Source organism: Salmo trutta, chromosome 22 (assembly GCF_901001165.1).
Source record: "Salmo trutta chromosome 22, fSalTru1.1, whole genome shotgun sequence".
In the NCBI taxonomy this organism is placed as follows: Eukaryota; Metazoa; Chordata; class Actinopteri; order Salmoniformes; family Salmonidae; genus Salmo; species Salmo trutta.
The window spans coordinates 31,801,898-31,819,726 of NC_042978.1; the positions used below are offsets into that span (position 1 = coordinate 31,801,898).

General features: G+C 43.5%; 1 protein-coding gene across 2 annotated transcripts in view; it reads left to right on the top strand.

Annotated features, from left to right (window-relative positions):
• Positions 1-17,829, top strand: part of LOC115158579 (coiled-coil domain-containing protein 18) — a 50,739-nt gene that overhangs the window by 14,857 nt on the left and 18,053 nt on the right. Inside the window, exons 19-20 of one of the 2 annotated variants that reach the window (XM_029707706.1) lie at positions 1,405-1,568; positions 5,072-5,285. In XM_029707706.1, coding sequence (XP_029563566.1) covers positions 1,405-1,568; positions 5,072-5,285 — 378 coding nt within the window. Of the gene's footprint in view, positions 1-1,404; positions 1,608-5,071; positions 5,286-17,829 lie in introns of both variants that reach the window. The other variant, XM_029707705.1, reaches the window with a different exon arrangement.

Here is a 17,829-nt window from a genome sequence, read left to right on the forward strand (position 1 = left end):
TTTGACCTCAATAGCAACTATTCTTCAACCAAGATATTTGATATGGCTTTGATACAGAGTGTGTGAAATGTTGCGCATTTGCTATTGCAATTGCATAGGCATAATTGAGCTGTAGGCTACAACTGCAACGTTTTTTGGACTTGACATTTACTGTTAGATTAATACATGGCTGCCAGCATTGGGTATTATGTTTAGTGTTACCGATCAAGCTAATGTGTTTTGAGATCTGGCGTACTCAGGTGGTGAATTAGCCCAAAATAAATGAGCCTAGAATATTAGTGCACATGTAAAGATGTAGGCAAGATTGTCTCTATTGAACAAAATACAATTCAGAACATTCTGGAGACCTATTTTAACAGTAAAATGTAACAATAATAGCTTATTTGTCAAACCAAAATTCATGACATTCACTGGATTAGGTTGCAGAATATCTTGAATCATGTATTCGTTCATGGACATGTTAGATTAAACAAGTTTATTTATTTATGTATGTATTTATTACCATCTCAGTAGTCTACACCTCTTAAAAGCACTTTTGAATGACCTTTGTAAGAAACATAAGGAATTATGTTTAAGTTAAGGTCCCATATGGGTTTCGTTAAACTAAATGCCTTTGTAAAGATGCAGGTTTTGACAACATACAGTACTTTATTATGAAAGACCAAACAGAATACAGTGCAATGGACATTTTAACATTGGATTGGACGTTATTACGTAGGTGTGTAATATCAGCTGTTTCTTTATAATCGATAGTTGTCAGAGCGCTCCATTGTTTGTTGTTGGGTGGCTGCATTATAAGGCCTCTTTCAGCTGCTGGGAATGCATTTGATATGGCCAGCTTAACTCCCTGAGTTACTTTGACCTTGGCATCTCCAACTGTCATGTTTGTCATTTTCGTGAATACTGGCTTGCCTAAATAGACTTGTGCTGAGTTAAATGTTCTCCTTCAACATTGAGCCTAATGTCTGGTTGAGTGTATAATGTCAGTTAGCTGCAGGGCTTGGTGAAGCCAGTCTTCTGACTATAACGCTCTGTACTCAGTATTTTGTTGTTTGGCGACTGTGCTCTCTGTTAGGGGTATATAAGCAGTCTAGATAGCCCATCCCCAAAAGTTCAACCGGAGAACAAACACAACATACTATAGACCAGTAGAAGGAAAAGCTTAGAGATGTTCCATCCTGACCAGCTCAGTACAGGCCAGGGAACCAGGACATGCACAATATCACTGTTATACTTCTCCAGACATCCCAAACCTTTTGTTATACTCACTTGGTTTCTGCGTTGCCAATTATCATTGTAATCAGTGCAAGCGACTTTAGGGTGACAGTTTACAGACATAGCGTGCCTAGTAGCCTTGTGCTCCTGTTGTTGAGAGCCAGGGTTTGTCTGTGTCCTGTCCTGCAGGCAGTTGTCAGAGGACATGAATAAGGTTCAGGGAGAGCTGAGTGAGCGAGAGCAGCAGATGCTGCTTATACGGAGAGAGAGCGACACCAAGGCCTTACAGCTCTCTAAGATGGAGAAGATGCTAGCCGAGACCAGAGGAAAGCTGGACAAGAAGACAGAGTCTGGTACGGAAAGTAAAGGGCGGGGCAACCGAGACAATATGGGTCTGTATCAATATCCTTACTTTAATTCACTGAGCTTCTTCTCTGAAATGCATGAGAACTGCATTGTTTTGGTTATATGGATAAACTATCATAGAAGGATTAAAATGTGCTCTTAGAAAAGGTGGTTCCTAGAACCGTAAAGGGTTCTTCAATTGTCCATAGGTTGGGAGAACCCTCTGAAAGGAACCATTTTTTTTGTTCCAAGTAGAACCATTTCAAGGTTCTACGTCAGGGGTGGGCAAACTTTGGATCCGGCCTGTGAGCCCATTCAATCCCCCCAAAAAATGATTTTGGGGTAAACACTCCAGGCCAATCTTGAATCTCTGAAACTAAATAGAAAGTATGTAGAATTAGAATGGACCTACATGCTTTTTTTTCTGGCCCGCAAATGGCTTTTTGACAAACATTTTGAGAGAAATTAATCTGTGTGGCCCTCTGCTGAATTTTGAAATCCCAATGTGGCCCTTGAGCCAAAATAATTGCCCATCCCTGTTCTACGTGGAACCCTTACAGGATCCCTTACACCACTAACAGGTTCTAAGTACGTAGAACCTTTTTCACCATCAAAGGGTTCTAGCTGGAACCAAAAAGTGTTCTCCTATGGGGACAAACAAAGTACCCTTTTTTCTAAGTGTAGTTATGTGACAGTGCATGTGCCCTTGATGATTGATTGATTGATTTAATTTATTGGATAATTATTGGGTAAGTATTAGGCTGCTCCAGATGCATACAACATAAAAAATAATCTAAAATAAAAACAATAAAGCCTGGAGGCCAATTTCCTTTATGGTCCTCATGATTCTAACAACTCAATATACAACTATCTACTTTTGATAGCAATTAACTTTACAGAGTAAGTAACTGTCTGTGTTCAAATCCAATTTTATTAGTCACATGCGACGAATACAACAGGTGTAGACCTTACAGTGAAATGCTTACTTACGAGCCCTTAACCGACAGTGCAGTTTCAAAAAATACGGATAAGAATAAGAGATAAAAGTAACAAGTAATTAAGGAGGAGCAGTAAAAATTAAGAAATATGTACAGGGGGGTGCCGGTACAGAGTCAATGTGTAGGGGCACCGGTAGGGTTGAGGTAGTATGTACATGTATGTAGAGTTAATTAAAGTGACTATGCATAGATTACAACAGAGTGGAGATGGGAGGGGGGGGAAGGGGCAATGTGAATAGTCTGGGTAGCCATTTGACTAGATGTTCAGGAGTCTTATGGCTTGGGGGTAGAAGCTGTTCAGAAGCATCTTGGACCTAGACTTGGCGCTCCGGTACTGCTTGCCGTGTGGTAGCAGAGAGAACAGTCTATGACTAGGGTGGCTGGAGTCTTTAACCATTTTTAGGGCCTTCCTCTGACACCTGGTATAGAGGTCCTGGATGGCAAAAAGCTTGGCCCCAGTGATGTACTGGGCTGTTCGCACTACCCTCTGTAGTGCCTTGCGGTCGGAGGCCGAGCAGTTGCCATACCAGGGAGTGATGCAACCAGTCAGGATGCTCTCGATGGTGCAGCTGTAGAACTTTTTGAGGATCTGAGGACCCATGCCAAATCTTTTCAATCTCCTGAGGGGGAATAGGTTTTGTCGTGCCCGCTTCACGACTGTACTGGTGTGCTTGGACCATGTTAGTTTGTTGGTGATGTGGACACCAAGGAACTTAAAGCTCTCAACCTGCTCCACTGCAGCCCCATCGATGAGAATGGGGGGCGTGCTCGGTCCTCTTTTTCCTGTAGTCCACAATCATCTCCTTTGTCTTGATCACGTTGAGGGAGAGGTTGTTGTCCTGGCACCACACGGCCAGGTCTCTGACCTCCTCCCTTTAGGCTGTCTCGTTGTTGTCGGTGATTAGGCCTACCACTGTTGTGTCATCGGCAAATTTAATGATGGTGTTGGAGTCGTGCCTGGCCGTGCAGTCATTAGTGAACAGAGAGTACAGGAGGGGGCTGAGCACGCACCCCTGAGGGGCCCCTGTGTTGAGGATCAGTGTGGCGGATGTGTTGTTACCTACCCTTACCACCTGGGGGGCGGCCCGTCAGGAATTCCAGGATCCAGTTGCAGAGGGAGGTGTTTAGTCCCAGGGTCCTTAGCTTATTGATGAGCTTGGAGGGCACTATGGTGTTGAACGCTAAAGCTGTAGTCAATGAATAGCATTCTCACATAGGTGTTCCTTTTGTCCAGGTGGGAAAGGGCAGTATGGAGTGCAATAGAGACTGCATCATCTGTGGATCTGTTGGGGTGGTATGCAAATTGGAGTGGGTCTAGGGTTTCTGAGATGATGGTGTTGATGTGAGCCATGACCAGCCTTTCAAAGCATTTCATGGCTACAGATGTGAGTGCTACGGGTCAGTAGTCATTTAGGCAGGTTACCTTAGTGTTCTTGGGCACAGGCACTATGGTGGTCTGCTTAAAACATGTTGGTATTACAGACTCAGACAGGGAAAGGTTGAAAATGTCAGTGAAGACACTTGCTAGTTGGTCAGCGCATGCTCACAGTACACGTCCTGGTAATCTGTCTGGCCCTGTGACCTTGTGAATGTTGACCTGTCTAAAAGTCTTACTCACATCGGCTGCGGAGAACGTGATCACACTCTTCAGATACAGCTGGTGCTCTCTTGCATGTTTCAGTGTTATTTGCCTCAAAGCGAGCATAGAAGTAGGTTAGCTCATCCGGAAGGCTCGTGTCACTGGGCAGCTCTCGGCTGTGCTTCACTTTGTAGTCTAATGGTTTGCAGGCCCTGCCACATCCAACGAGTGTCAGTGCCGGTGTAGTATGACTCGATCTTAATCCTGTATTGACGCTTTGCCTGTTTGATGGTTTGTCGGAGAGCATAGCGGGATTTCTAATAAGCTTCCGGGTTAGAGTCCCGCTCCTTGAAAGCGGTAGCTCTAGCCTTTAGCTCAGTGCGGATGCTGCCTGTAATCCTTGGTTTCTGGTTGGGGTATGTACGTACGGTCACTGTGGGGATGACGTCATCGCTGCACTTATTGATAAGTCAATGACTGATGTGGTATACTCCTCAATACCATTGGAGGAATCCCGGAACATATTCCAATCTGTGCTAGAAAAACAGTCCTGTAGGTTAGCATCTGCTTCATCTGACTTCTTCTTTATTGATTTAGTCACTGGTGTTTCCTGCTTTAATTTTTGCTTGTAAGTGGGAATCAGGAGGATAGAATTTGATTTATACAAGTATCTTCTTTTGATAGCAATTAACTTTACAGCGTAAGTAACTGTCTGTGTTCTGATGCTATCCCAGTGTATTTTAGCAGCTTTTAGATCTTCTTTGTCTGAGCGTCTGTGTCTTTAGGGGCCACTTTCCAGGTCACAGATTAAGCAGAGTCCTTGATTAAAATGCGCGTTCAGAATCTCGTCGAGGACTAGGCTTTATCTGGTGTCATCTCTCCCTCTGAGTGACTATTTCTAACCTTGTTGTTCTTTGGGCCTTGTCCGGTTCAGTCCAGGATCTGGAGGAGAAGGTGCGTTTCACCAGGAAGGACAGGAGGAACTCCCTCCACCGCACCCAGCTGCTGGAGAGCCAGATGAAGACGGTGAAGGGAGAGCTGGTGGACACACTGGACCACCTGCAGGAGCTACGAGACCGGCTGAGATGCTCACAGGCCAACGCAGAGCAGCGCAAAGTTGCCATGGAGAAACTGCAAGCAGGGATGAGGTGAGAGAGCCCCAAATGCAAACAGTCCTGTCAGTTGGCCTCATCTTGTATTCCTACAGATGAGTTGGGCAGAAGCCCCTTCATCCCTCTCCCAAGTCATTTAGTACCTGAGGCTCCATTTGGTACCTGGTACTTTGGCCTCTCACTTCACTCCTTTTCAACAATGGGTCCGTAACACTTGAAGCTTGACGACAAAGCTGAATCTAAATACTTTTTTATTTGTAAAAATGTATATTGCCTCAAAGTAATGTTAAAAAATTACTGTATCTGTCCCCAAATGATCTGCTCCCAAATTATTTGAAATACTTATCTACTTTGCTTTTGCGGGCGCCGAAGACGTGGATGTCGATTATGGCAGCCCCCCGCACCTCTGATTCAGAGGGGTTGGGTTCATTGCGGAAGACACATTTCAGTTGAATACATTCAATTGGACAACTGACTAGGTTATCCCCCTTTTACTCCGTTTTTTTGTGACTTGATTTTCATTGGGGGTTGATAAACACTGAACTTATTTCAGCTCCTATTCCCAGCACTTCTTACCCTGTCTGGGTTGTGTGGGAACTTGGAGCCAAACCAGAGTGTAAATTATTACCAAAGGACTGTGCTACAAGCCAATGGGAAAGAAGCAAAAATATGATGACCATGGTTCTGTTTTTAACTTGTGTAAAATTAGATAAACGCTGTGTTGCTTCTGTGGTGTTCTATTGTCAAGGGTTGTCCAAGGTTATGTGCTTAATAAAGTAATTTTCCAGGGGACAAAGACTGAACGTGGCTGTGACCCCACTCTCCGAGAGTGTCTCAGGAAGAGTTGGGATATGCAAAAAACACATGTCCAATTCACACATGCGTATTAATACACACTTGTACATGAAACGGGAGAAATATACTGCTCCAAAAAATAAAGGGAACACTTAAACAACACATCCTAGATCTGAATGAAAGAAATAATCTTATTAAATACTTTTTTTCTTTACATAGTTGAATGTGCTGACAACAAAATCACACAAAAATAATCAATGGAAATCCAATTTATCAACCCATGGAGGTCTGGATTTGGAGTCACACTCAAAATTAAAGTGGAAAACCACACTACAGGCTGATCCAACTTTGATGTAATGTCCTTAAAACAAGTCAAAATGAGGCTCAGTAGTGTGTGTGGCCTCCATGTGCCTGTATGACCTCCCTACAACGCCTGGGCATGCTCCTGATGAGGTGGCGGATGGTCTCCTCAGGGATCTCCTCCCAGACCTGGACTAAAGCATCCGCCAACTCCTGGACAGTCTGTGGTGCAACGTGGCGTTGGTGGATGGAGCGAGACATGATGTCCCAGATGTGCTCAATTGGATTCAGGTCTGGGGAACGGGCGGGCCAGTCCATAGCATCAATGCCTTCCTCTTGCAGGAACTGCTGACACACTCCAGCCACATGAGGTCCAGCATTGTCTTGCATTAGGAGGAACCCAGGGCTAACCGCACCAGCATATGGTCTCACAAGGGGTCTGAGGATCTCATCTCGGTACCTAATGGCAGTCAGGCTACCTCTGGCGAGCACATAGAGGGCTGTGTGGCCCCCCAAAGAAATGCCACCCCACACCATGACTGACCCACCGCCAAACCGGTCATGCTGGAGGATGTTGCAGGCAGCAGAACGTTCTACACGGCGTCTCCGGACTCTGTCACGTCTGTCACGTGCTCAGTGTGAACCTGCTTTCATCTGTGAAGAGCACAGGGCGCCAGTGGCGAATTTGCCAAACTTGGTGTTCTCTGGCAAATGCCTAACGTTCTGCACGGTGTTGGGCTGTAAGCACAACCCCCACCTGTGGACGTCGGGCCCTCATACCACCCTCATGGAGTCTGTTTCTGACCGTTTGAGCAGACACATGCACATTTGTGGCCTGCTGGAGGTCATTTTGCAGGGCTCTGGCAGTGCTTCTCCTGCTCCTCCTTGCACAAAGGCGGAGGTAGCGGTCCTGCTGCTGGGTTGTTGCCCTCCTACGGCCTCCTCCACGTCTCCTGATGTACTGGCCTGTCTCCTGGTAGCGCCTCCATGCTCTGGACACTACGCTGACAGACACAGCAAACCTTCTTGCCACAGATCGCATTGATGTGCCATCCTGGATGAGCTGCACTACCTGAGCCACTTGTGTGGGTTGTAGACTCCGTCTCATGCTACCACTAGAGTGAAAGCACTGCCAGCATTCAAAAGTGACCAAAACATCAGCCAGGAAGCATAGGAACTGAGAAGCGGTCTGTGGTCCCCACCTGCAGAACCATTCCTTTATTGGGGGTGTCTTGCTAATTGCCTATAATTTCCACCTGTTGTCTATTCCATTTGCACAACAGCATGTGCAATTTATTGTCAATCAGTGTTGCTTCCTAAGTGGACAGTTTGATTTCACAGAAGTGTGATTGACTTGGAGTTACATTGTGTTGTTTAAGTGTTCCCTTTATTTTTTTGAGCAGTGTATAATCATCCTAATTATTTATTATTATTAGTGGGGCTTGCGAAGCAAGAGTCCCCACTTTAAAGGTTAGCCTAATTTCAGTTTATGCGACAAAACAAATACTCATTGTGTAGAGAATCATTGTACCATCTAACAGCTTTGAAATAACAGCTTTGAAATATATTTTTCATAACAAAAAATAATGTCTTTTCAGAAGTTTGAAGCTATTATGCAAAAGTAAACTTAAGAATGGGAAGCATATAAATAGCGCACGTAGAACAGATCTACTGCTTCGTAGACTTGCTTTCTTCGAGAATGACAGATCTATAATTTACATTTCTATGTGCATTTGGTCGGGTCGCCCAAAAAGTGACATATTGCAGCTTTAAATCTTTAACATTCTTCTGACTTTTATTATTATTTAGAAAGCTACTCCTACGCCGTTTTTAAAGCTAGGAACGCCATTCAAACTTTAAAACATGCATATCGGTCTGGAATATTGTGCTTGATATCTTTTATACTTTTTAAACTATTAAGCTACTTCTCTGATAATCAAATCTGATGTCGGTACAGAAATATCTGCTACCAATCTAACAATACAGCTGTTTTAGTAACCGCATGAACTGTTTTTATCACGTTTTCATAACATTAAATGCCTTATGAAATAATGACATAAAAAGCTTGTTAATGGAAATTTCAAAGCCCAAAATAGTGAACATTCAATTTCCAAAACATTAAAATATTCCATTGTCTCTGTCAGGTCCACATTGGGTAGATATCAATAGGAAATTACTGTGAAATAATACTAAATTTCAGTTGTGTATATTACTTTTTCATTGCCTTAGTCATTTAATCTCTGCTCAGGCAGTAGCAGCCAGACAACATTATCTCTGTAGCCTACTCCCCATACTGTTCTGTCTAGTCATCCTATTTAGCTAGGCTAGCTACAGAGCTGTCTAGTTTTTCAAAGAAGATAAAGTATACTTTCACGAACTGTCTATCCCTCTCTCTCGTCGGTGTCTTGTGTACGTTCCTCTCTCATGCGGTCTATGCGGTCTATGCGGTCTATGCAGTCTGTGTATCTAACCTAGTAGCAGGTGTAAAAATGTATACATCTCTAGGTGGGGTTTATGACTTTGTGGCTGTGGTAACTCCTCACGACCTTGCCTGAGCCTCCAAAAAACTGGCGCTGTGGATTAATGGAATTCAAGTAATTGAACGGACGTCGGTCAATTAGTTGTTTAATAATCTGGAGAAAAAATCTAAACGTTGGTTAATCGCTCAGCACTACATCTTGGTCTACTTCTCTGCTGTTCAAATCTGGACTCAGAACATGATTATCTCCAATCAAAAGTTACACATGTTTAGGGGAACTAGCTAACATCAGCAAACAGTTCTCTCATTTCATAATTGAGCAGCCCAAATGGAGCTGTTGCTATGGATACTAACAGACGCAGAGGAGCACGTGGCAGCACAGGCAAAAATTGACGAGGGTGAAGAGGGCAAGGCAGCCAAGGCAACAGTGCATCGTCCTACTTCTCAGGATCTTGCCTCGTGCTCTAAATAACTAAACAGACTATTTTGACTGTCTGTAAAGAGCGAAGCTGTCTCCGTTCACTCGCTTAATATTTCACCCGATCACTTCTCATTGCTGCTCTTTCAGTTTTCACATGCAACAACTGTAGTTTAGACACTAACCACAACTACTGAACCACGACTACTAACCACAAAACTATTGACCACAACTACTGAACCACATACCTACTTACCAAAACTAATGACCACAACCACACAACTACTGACCACAACCGCAAAATGACTGACCACAACTACTGAACCGCACACCAACTTACCAAAACCACTGACCACAACTATTGAACCGCACACCAACTTACCACAACTACTGAACCACACAACTACTGACCACAACCGCAAAATGACTGACCACAACTACTGAACCGCACACCAACTTACCAAAACCACTGACCACAACTACTGAACCACACAACTACTGACCACAACCACACAACTACTGCCCTCAACTACTTACGACAACCACAAAACTACCCACCAACAGAACAGTAATTGTAACTCTTGAACCAATCAAGCTAGAGATACCAAATCAACTTTCACATGTTCAGGCTATCCTATCAACCAACCAATCTTTTTCAACAATAACCAGTCACCACCATTATTACGGCAGACTATACCAGTACTGTAACTTATTTCAAAACCATACATAGTGTACTTTAAAACAAGCTAGCAAGCACACCATTTTTCTTTCAGGACACTTTTCAGCGTTAGCTTAAAGAGTTTATTTATTAGATAGAACTACAGCTAGCTATCAGGTCAACATACAAACATTTTCTGTACATAGTTCTTCAATTACCATTTTGTTTTAAAGAGCTGTCATCACTAGATGCACCATCATATTTATTTCCCCAAATTTTGTTACTTTACTACCTTATTCTAAAATGGATTAAATAAATAAAAAATCATCAACCTTATTTACATAAGTATTCAGACCCTGTGCTATGAGACTCAAAACTGAGCTCATGTTTCCATTGATTATCCTTGATGTTTCTACAACTTGATTGGAGTCCACCTGTGGTAAATTCAATTGATTGGACATGATTTGGAAAGGCACACACCTGTCTAATATAAGGCCACACAATTGACAGTGCATGTCAGAGCAAAACCAAGCCATGAGGTCGAAGGAATTGTTCGTAGTGCTCCGAGACGACAGGGTTGTGTCGATGCACAGACCTGGGGAAGGATAGCAAAATATTCTGCAGCATTGAAGGTCCCCAAGGACACAGTCCCCAAGGACACTCCAGCATTCTAAAATGGAAGAAGTTTGGAACAACCAAAAGACTCTTCCTAGAGCTGGCCACCTGGCCAAGCTGAGCAATCGAGGGAGAAGGGCCTTGGTCAGGGAAGTGACCAAGAACCCAATGGCCACTCTGACAGAGCTCCAGAGTTCCTATGTGGAGATGGGAGAACCTTCCAGAAGGACAACCATCTCTGCAGCACTCCACCAGTCATGCTTTAATGGTAGACTGGCCAGACAGAAGCCACTCCTCAGTAAAGGCACATGACAGCCCGCTTGGAGTTTGCCAAAAGCACCTAAAGGACTCTGAATGACTATGAGAAAAAAAGATTCTCTGGTCTGATGAAACCAAGATTGAACTCTTTGGCCTGAATTCCAAGCGTCACATCTGGAGGAAACCTGGCATCATCCCTACGGTGAAGCATGGTGGTGGCAGCATCGTGTTGTGAGGATGTTTTTCACTAGCAGGGGCTGGGAGACTAGTCAGGATCGAGGGGAAATATGAACAGAGCAAAGAACAGAAAGATCCTTGATGAACCTGCTCAGGATCTGACTGGAGTGAAGGTTCACCATCCAACAGGACAACGACCCTAAGAACACAGACAAGACAACGCAGGAGTGGCTTCGGGACAAGTCTCAGAATGTCCTTGAGTGGCCCAGCCAGAGCCTGGACTTTAACCCGATCGAACATCTCTGGAGAGACCTGAAAATAGCTGTGCAGCAACGCTCCCCATCCAACCTGACAGCTTGAGAGGATCTGCAGAGAAGAATGGGAGAAACTCCCCAAATACAGGTGTGCCAAGCTTGTAGCGTCATGCCCAAGAAGACTCAAGGCTGTAATTGCTACCAAAGGTGCTTCAACAAAGTACTGAGTAAAGGGTCTGAATACTTATGTAAATGTGAATATTTCAGCTTATCTTTATAAATGTCATAAATACAGTGAATTCATAAAGTATTATCTGAAACCTACAGCATGAATGATTGAGTTGCTTTGCTTTCCTAAGAGTGTTGTCCACGTGATCCTGCCTTTTATTCACATCTTCTGACAGAAGATCACTTCGTATGTCTTTATGCTTTCAGTTCACATGCAGAAACTGTAGTAAAGACATTTTTATGATATAACTGCCCCACAATCCAGAGTAATACGGTTGATATAGTAGTCTATAAAAGTAATCAGACCAATTATTTAACTTTGACTAAATGTAAGTGCTTTGCTTTGGAATAGTAAATACACTTTTTAAAACCTCTTCCATTACCACGGAAATACTTTTTAAAGAGCTACTGGGCGGCAGGTAGCCTATTGGTTAGAGCGTTGGGACAGTAACCCAGATCCGGCAAAGTGAAAAGTCTGATGTGCCCTTGAGCAAGTCACTTAACCATAATTTGCTGCAGGGGCGCCTTATTACTATAGCTGACCCTGTAAAACAACACTTCATTGCACCTACCCAGTGTAAGGGACAATAAAAACAAAAATATACAGTTGAAGTCGGAAGTTTACATACACTTAGGTTGGAGTCATTAAAACTCGTTTTTCAACCACTCCACAAATTTCTTGTTAACAAACTATAGTTTTGGCAAGTCGGTTAGGACATCTACTTCGTGCATGACACAAGTAATGTTTCCAACAATTGTTTACAGTCAGATTATTTCACTTAACTCACTGTATCACAATTCCAGTGGGTCAGAAGTTTACATACACTAAGTTGACTGTGCCTTTAAACAGCTTGGAAAATTCCAGAAAATGTCATGGCTTTAGAAGCTTCTGATAGGCTAATTGACATAATTCGAGTCAATTGGAGGTGTGGATGTATTTCAAGGCCTACCTTCAAACTCAGTGCCTCTTTGCTTGACATTATGGGAAAATCAAAAGACCTAAGAAAAAAAATTGTAGACCGTCTGGTTCATCATTGGGAGCAATTTCCAAACGCCTGAAGGTACCATGTTCATCTGTACAAACAATAGTATGCAAGTATAAACACCATGGGACCACACAGCCGTCATACCACTCAGGAAGGAGACGCGTTCTGTCTCCTAGAGATGAATGTACTTTGGTGCGAAAAGTGCAAATCAATCCCAGAACAACAGCAAAGGACCTTGTGAAGATGCTGGAGGAAACGGGTACAAAAGTATCTATATCCACAGTAAAACGTGTCCTATATCGAAATAACCTGAAAGGCCGTTCAGCAAGGAAGAAGCCACTGCTCCAAAACCGCCATAAAAAAGCCAGACTACGGTTTGCAACTGCACATGGGGACAAAGATCGTACTTATTGGAGAAATGTCCTCTGGTCTGATGAAACAAAAATAGAACTCTTTGGCCATAATGACCATTATGGTTGGAGGAAAAGGGGGGAGGCTTGCAAGCCGAAGAACACCATCCCAACCGTGAAGGATGGGGGTGACAGCATCATGTTGTGGGGGTGCTGCTTCGCTACAGGAGGGACTGGTGCACTTGACAAAATAGATTGCTTCATGAGGAAAGGAAAATTGTGGATATATTGAAGCAACATCTCAAGACAGCAGTCAGGAATTTAAAGCTTGGTCACAAATGGGTGTTCCAAATGGACAATGACCCTAAGCATACTTCCAAAGTTGTGGCAAAATGGCTTACGGACAACGATGTCAAGGTGTTGGAGTGGCCATAACAAAGCCCTGACCTCAATCCTATAAAAAATGTGTCGGCAGAACTGATAAAGTGTGTGCGAGCAAGGAGGCCTACAAACCTGACTGTTACCCCAGCTCTGTCAGGAGGAATGGGCCAGAATTTCCCCAACTTATTGTGGGAAGCTTGTTGAAGGCTACCTGAAACGTTTGACCTAACTAAACAATTTAAAGGCAACGCTACCAAATACTAATTGAGTGTATGTAAACTTCTGACCCACTGGGAATGTGATGAAAGGAATAAAAGCTTAAATAAATCATTCTCTCTACTATTATTCTGACATTTCACATTCTTAACATAAAGTGGTGATCCTAACTGACCTAAGACAGGGAATTTTTACGAGGGGTGTGTGTGTGTGTGTGTGTGTGTGTGTGTATGAAACAAAACTATGAAATAACAGATGGAATCATGTAGTAACCAAAAAAGTGTTAAACAAATCTAAATATATTTGAGATTCTTCAAATAGCCACCCTTTGCCTTGATGACAGCTTTGCACACTCTTGGCATTCTCTCAACCAGCTTCACCAACAGTCTTGAAGGAGTTCCCACGTATGCTGAGCAATTGTTGGATGCTTTTCCTTCAGTCTGCGGTCCGACTCATCCCAAACCATCTCAATTTGATTGAGGTTGGTAATGTGGAGGCCAGGTCATCTGATGCAGCACTCCATCACTCTCCTTCTTGGTCAAATAGCCCTTACTCAGCCTCCTCTATACTTTACGGTGGGAAATACACATGTGGAGATCACCTGTTCACCCACTCCTCGTCTCACGAAGACACGGCGGTTGGAACCAAAAATCTCCCATTTGGACTCCAGACCAAAGAACAAATTTCCACCTGTCTCGTGTCCATTGCTCATGTTTCTTGGCCCAAGCAAGTCTCTTCTTATTATTTGTGTCCTTTTTAGTAGTGGTTTCTTTGCAGAAATTTGACCATGAAGGCCTGACTCACAGTCTCCTCTGAACAGTTGATGTTGAGATGTCCGTTACTTGAATTTATTCGGGCTGCAATTCCCGAGGCTGGTAACTCTAATGAACTTGTCCTCTGCAGCAGAGGTAACTCTGGGTCTTCCATTCCTGTGGCGGTCCTCATGAGAGCCAGTTTCATCATAGCGCTTGATGGTTTTTGTGACTGTACTTGAAGAAACTTTCAAAGTTCTTGAAATGTTCCGTATTGACTGAACTTCATGTCTTAAAGTAATGATGGATTTTCTTTTCTCTTAGATGGCGCCGACAGAGATGGTCGCCTCGCTTCGAGTCCTTGTTTTTTTAGGTATTATTTCTTACATTGTTAGCCCAGAAAATCTTATGTTATTACCTACAGCCGGGAAGAACTATTGAATATAAGAGCGATGTCAATTTACAAACATTACGAGCAAGAATACGACTCCCCCGAAGCGCATCCTTTGTTCGGACCACCACCCAGGACATTGGATCTAATCCCAGAGGCCGACCCAAAACAACGTCACCGCAGAAGGGGTAAACGGAGCAGCATCCTGGTCAGACTTCGGAGGCGTGCACACCACCCACCGCTTCTGAGTATATTACTTGCCAATGTCCAGTCTCTAGACTACAGGGTGGATGAAATTAGAGCAAGTGTTGCCATCCAGAGAGACATCAGGGATTGTAACATTCTCTGTTTCATGTAAACACGGCTCTCTCGGAATATGTTGTCGGGGTCGGTACAGCCACCGGGTTTCTTCATGCATTGCGCCAACGAAATAAACATCTCTCTGGGAAGAAGGGCGGAGGGGGGTGCTTCATGATTAACGACTCATGGTGTAATCATAGCAACATACAAGAACTCAAGTCCTTTTGTTCACCTGACCTAGAATTCCTTACAATCAAATTCCGACCACATTATCTCCCAAGAGAACACTCTTCGATTATAGTCACAGCCGTGTATATCCCCCCCCCCCCCCCCCCCCCCCCGGTGTGTTTACGGACATATTCAATCAATCCCTTTCCCAGTCTGCTGTTCCCACATTCTTCAAGAGGGCCACCATTGTTCTTGTTCCCTAGAAAGCTAAGGTAACTGAGCTAAACGACCCGTAGCACTCACTTCCGTAATCATGTTCTTTGAGAGACTAGTCAAGGATCATATCACCTCCACCCTACCTGACACCCTAGACCCACTCCAATTTGCTTACCGCCTCAATAGGTCCACAGACGACGCAATCACACTGCCCTAACCCATCTGGACAAGAGGAATACCTATATAAGAATGCTGTTCATCGACTACAGCATTTATCACCATAGTACCCTCCAAACTCGTCATTAAGCTCGAGACCCTGGGTCTCGACCCCGCCCTGTGCAACTGGGTCCTGGACTTTCTGACGAGACGCCCCCAGGTGGTGAGGGTAGGAAACATCTCCACTCCGCTGATCCTCAACACTGGGGCCCCACGAGTGCGCTCTCAACCCTCTCCTGTACTCTCTGTTCACCCATGACTGCCTGGCCATGCACGCCTCCAACTCAATCAAGTTTGCAGATGACACTACAGTGGTAAGCTTGATAACCAACAGCGATGAGACAGCCTACAGGGAGGAGGTGAGGGCCCTCAGTGTGTTGTCAGGAAAATAACCTCAAACTCAACGTCAACAAAACAAAGGAGATGATCGTGGACTTCAGGAAACAGCAGAGGGACCACCCCCCTATCTACATCGACGGGACAGTGGTGGAGAGGGTAGAAAGTTTTAAGTTCCTCGGCCTACACATCACGGACAAACTGAAATGGTCCACCCACACAGACAGTGTGGTGAAGAAGGCACAACAGCGCCTCTTCAACCTCAGGAGGCTGAAGAAATTTGGCTTGTCACCAAAAATACTCACAAACTTTTTTAAAAACAGCTTCTATCTCAGGGCCAACAGACTGTTAAACGGCCATCACTAACATTGAGTGGCTGCTGCCAACATACTGACTCAAATCTCTAGCCACTTAATAATAAAAAATTGGATGTAATAAATGCGTCACTAGTCAATTTATACAATGCCACTTTATATAATGGTTACATACCCTACATTACTCATCTCATATGTATATACTGTACTCTATACCACCTACTGCATCTTGCCTATGCCGTTCGGCCATCGCTCATCCATATATGTATATGTACATATTCTTATTCATTCCTGTCATGACGTTGGCCTGTGGGTAAGGTTTATGACCCCCCCCAATAAATACCTTTCTCCCTTCCCTCTCTCTCTGACTCTACTGAAGGACTCTTGAATAGCTTTTGTTAAACATAGAGAGTCTGGGAAAATCAAACAAGTGGGGGAAAGGAACCATATTTCGGTAATAGAACCAGTTGAAAATATGCGTTGGTACTTAATGTATATGATGTCTGTTCGGTTGTCATCTGAGACATTATGACTGATGACAGGATGACAAACTATATCTGGGAAAGTCTACACATTCTAGTTATCAGATTCACATGGAATTGTTGTGCAAATTAAATGTTTGAAATGAAACTATTTGTGATAAGATTAAATGTAATTTTAGCTTCCAAATGAGAGAATTGGGTTTTCATAAGGTTAGAGCCCTGCTCAATCAGTGGCCCGCCCCTGTGAAGAGACATGGGTTATAAACTATGAAACACACCCTTCTCTCCCTCCACTATATAAGCCCTTGACGAAAATGTAACCTCCTGTTCCGAGGACGATAGGACGACGGACCATACGTTAAAAAGGACTAACATGTCAACTACAGAACTAAGCCAACCTCAGCGTGAGCTTTGGTTGTGAATGGTATGAACTTTGAACTCTTATTCACTAAAGAAGTGAGACATCCTAGCCGTTGAGTTAGCAACAGCAGCTGTAAACGTGGGCTAGGAAAGGACGGACGACGTATGCAGTCTAACACACAACGAAGATACTACAACGTATACAATTTATCACCAGAGACATCCTTCCGAGAACAGGAAGATCTCTGTTGGGCAACACGGCCAGCCTCTACGACCAACCTACCGAAGCGCAGCTCAGAGTAAATGTTTATTGCATTTTCCTTTTCCAAATGGGCGGTAATTTAGAATGCATAAGATACTGTATTTACGATAGCACAGCTTCTCTTGTTCCTCAGTCTTCCCGCGCTTTCATTCAAGCCCAACCCCCTCTCTTTGTGTAACCAGCCGTCATATAGTTCCGTCCCCCAGGGAAGTTTTCTGTATGACATTTGCATTCTGTGTATGTAATTCTGTGTGATTAGTTAGGTATTTAGTAAATAAATAATTAAACCCAATTTTTGTATTGCTGATTCAACTTGTTAGCCAGGGTTCGTGAAGATATCTGAAAGTTGTAAATTCTTGGTTGAGACTGAAATAAGGTGACGATTAATATTGACTGCTATTGATGTAAAATATTACTAGGTCTTTAAGAGTTTATTCGGAAGATAACAGCTCTATAAACACTTTCGTGGTGCCCCGACTTTCTAGTTAATTACATTTACATGATTAGCTTAATTAGGTAATATTAATTACAGAGAAAGGATTTTATAGAATAGCATGTCATATCACTTAATCCGGCATAGCCAAAGACACAACATTCCTTTACACTTGTGTGTATAAGGTAGTTGTTGTGAATGTGTTAGATTACCTGTTAGATATTACTGCATGGTC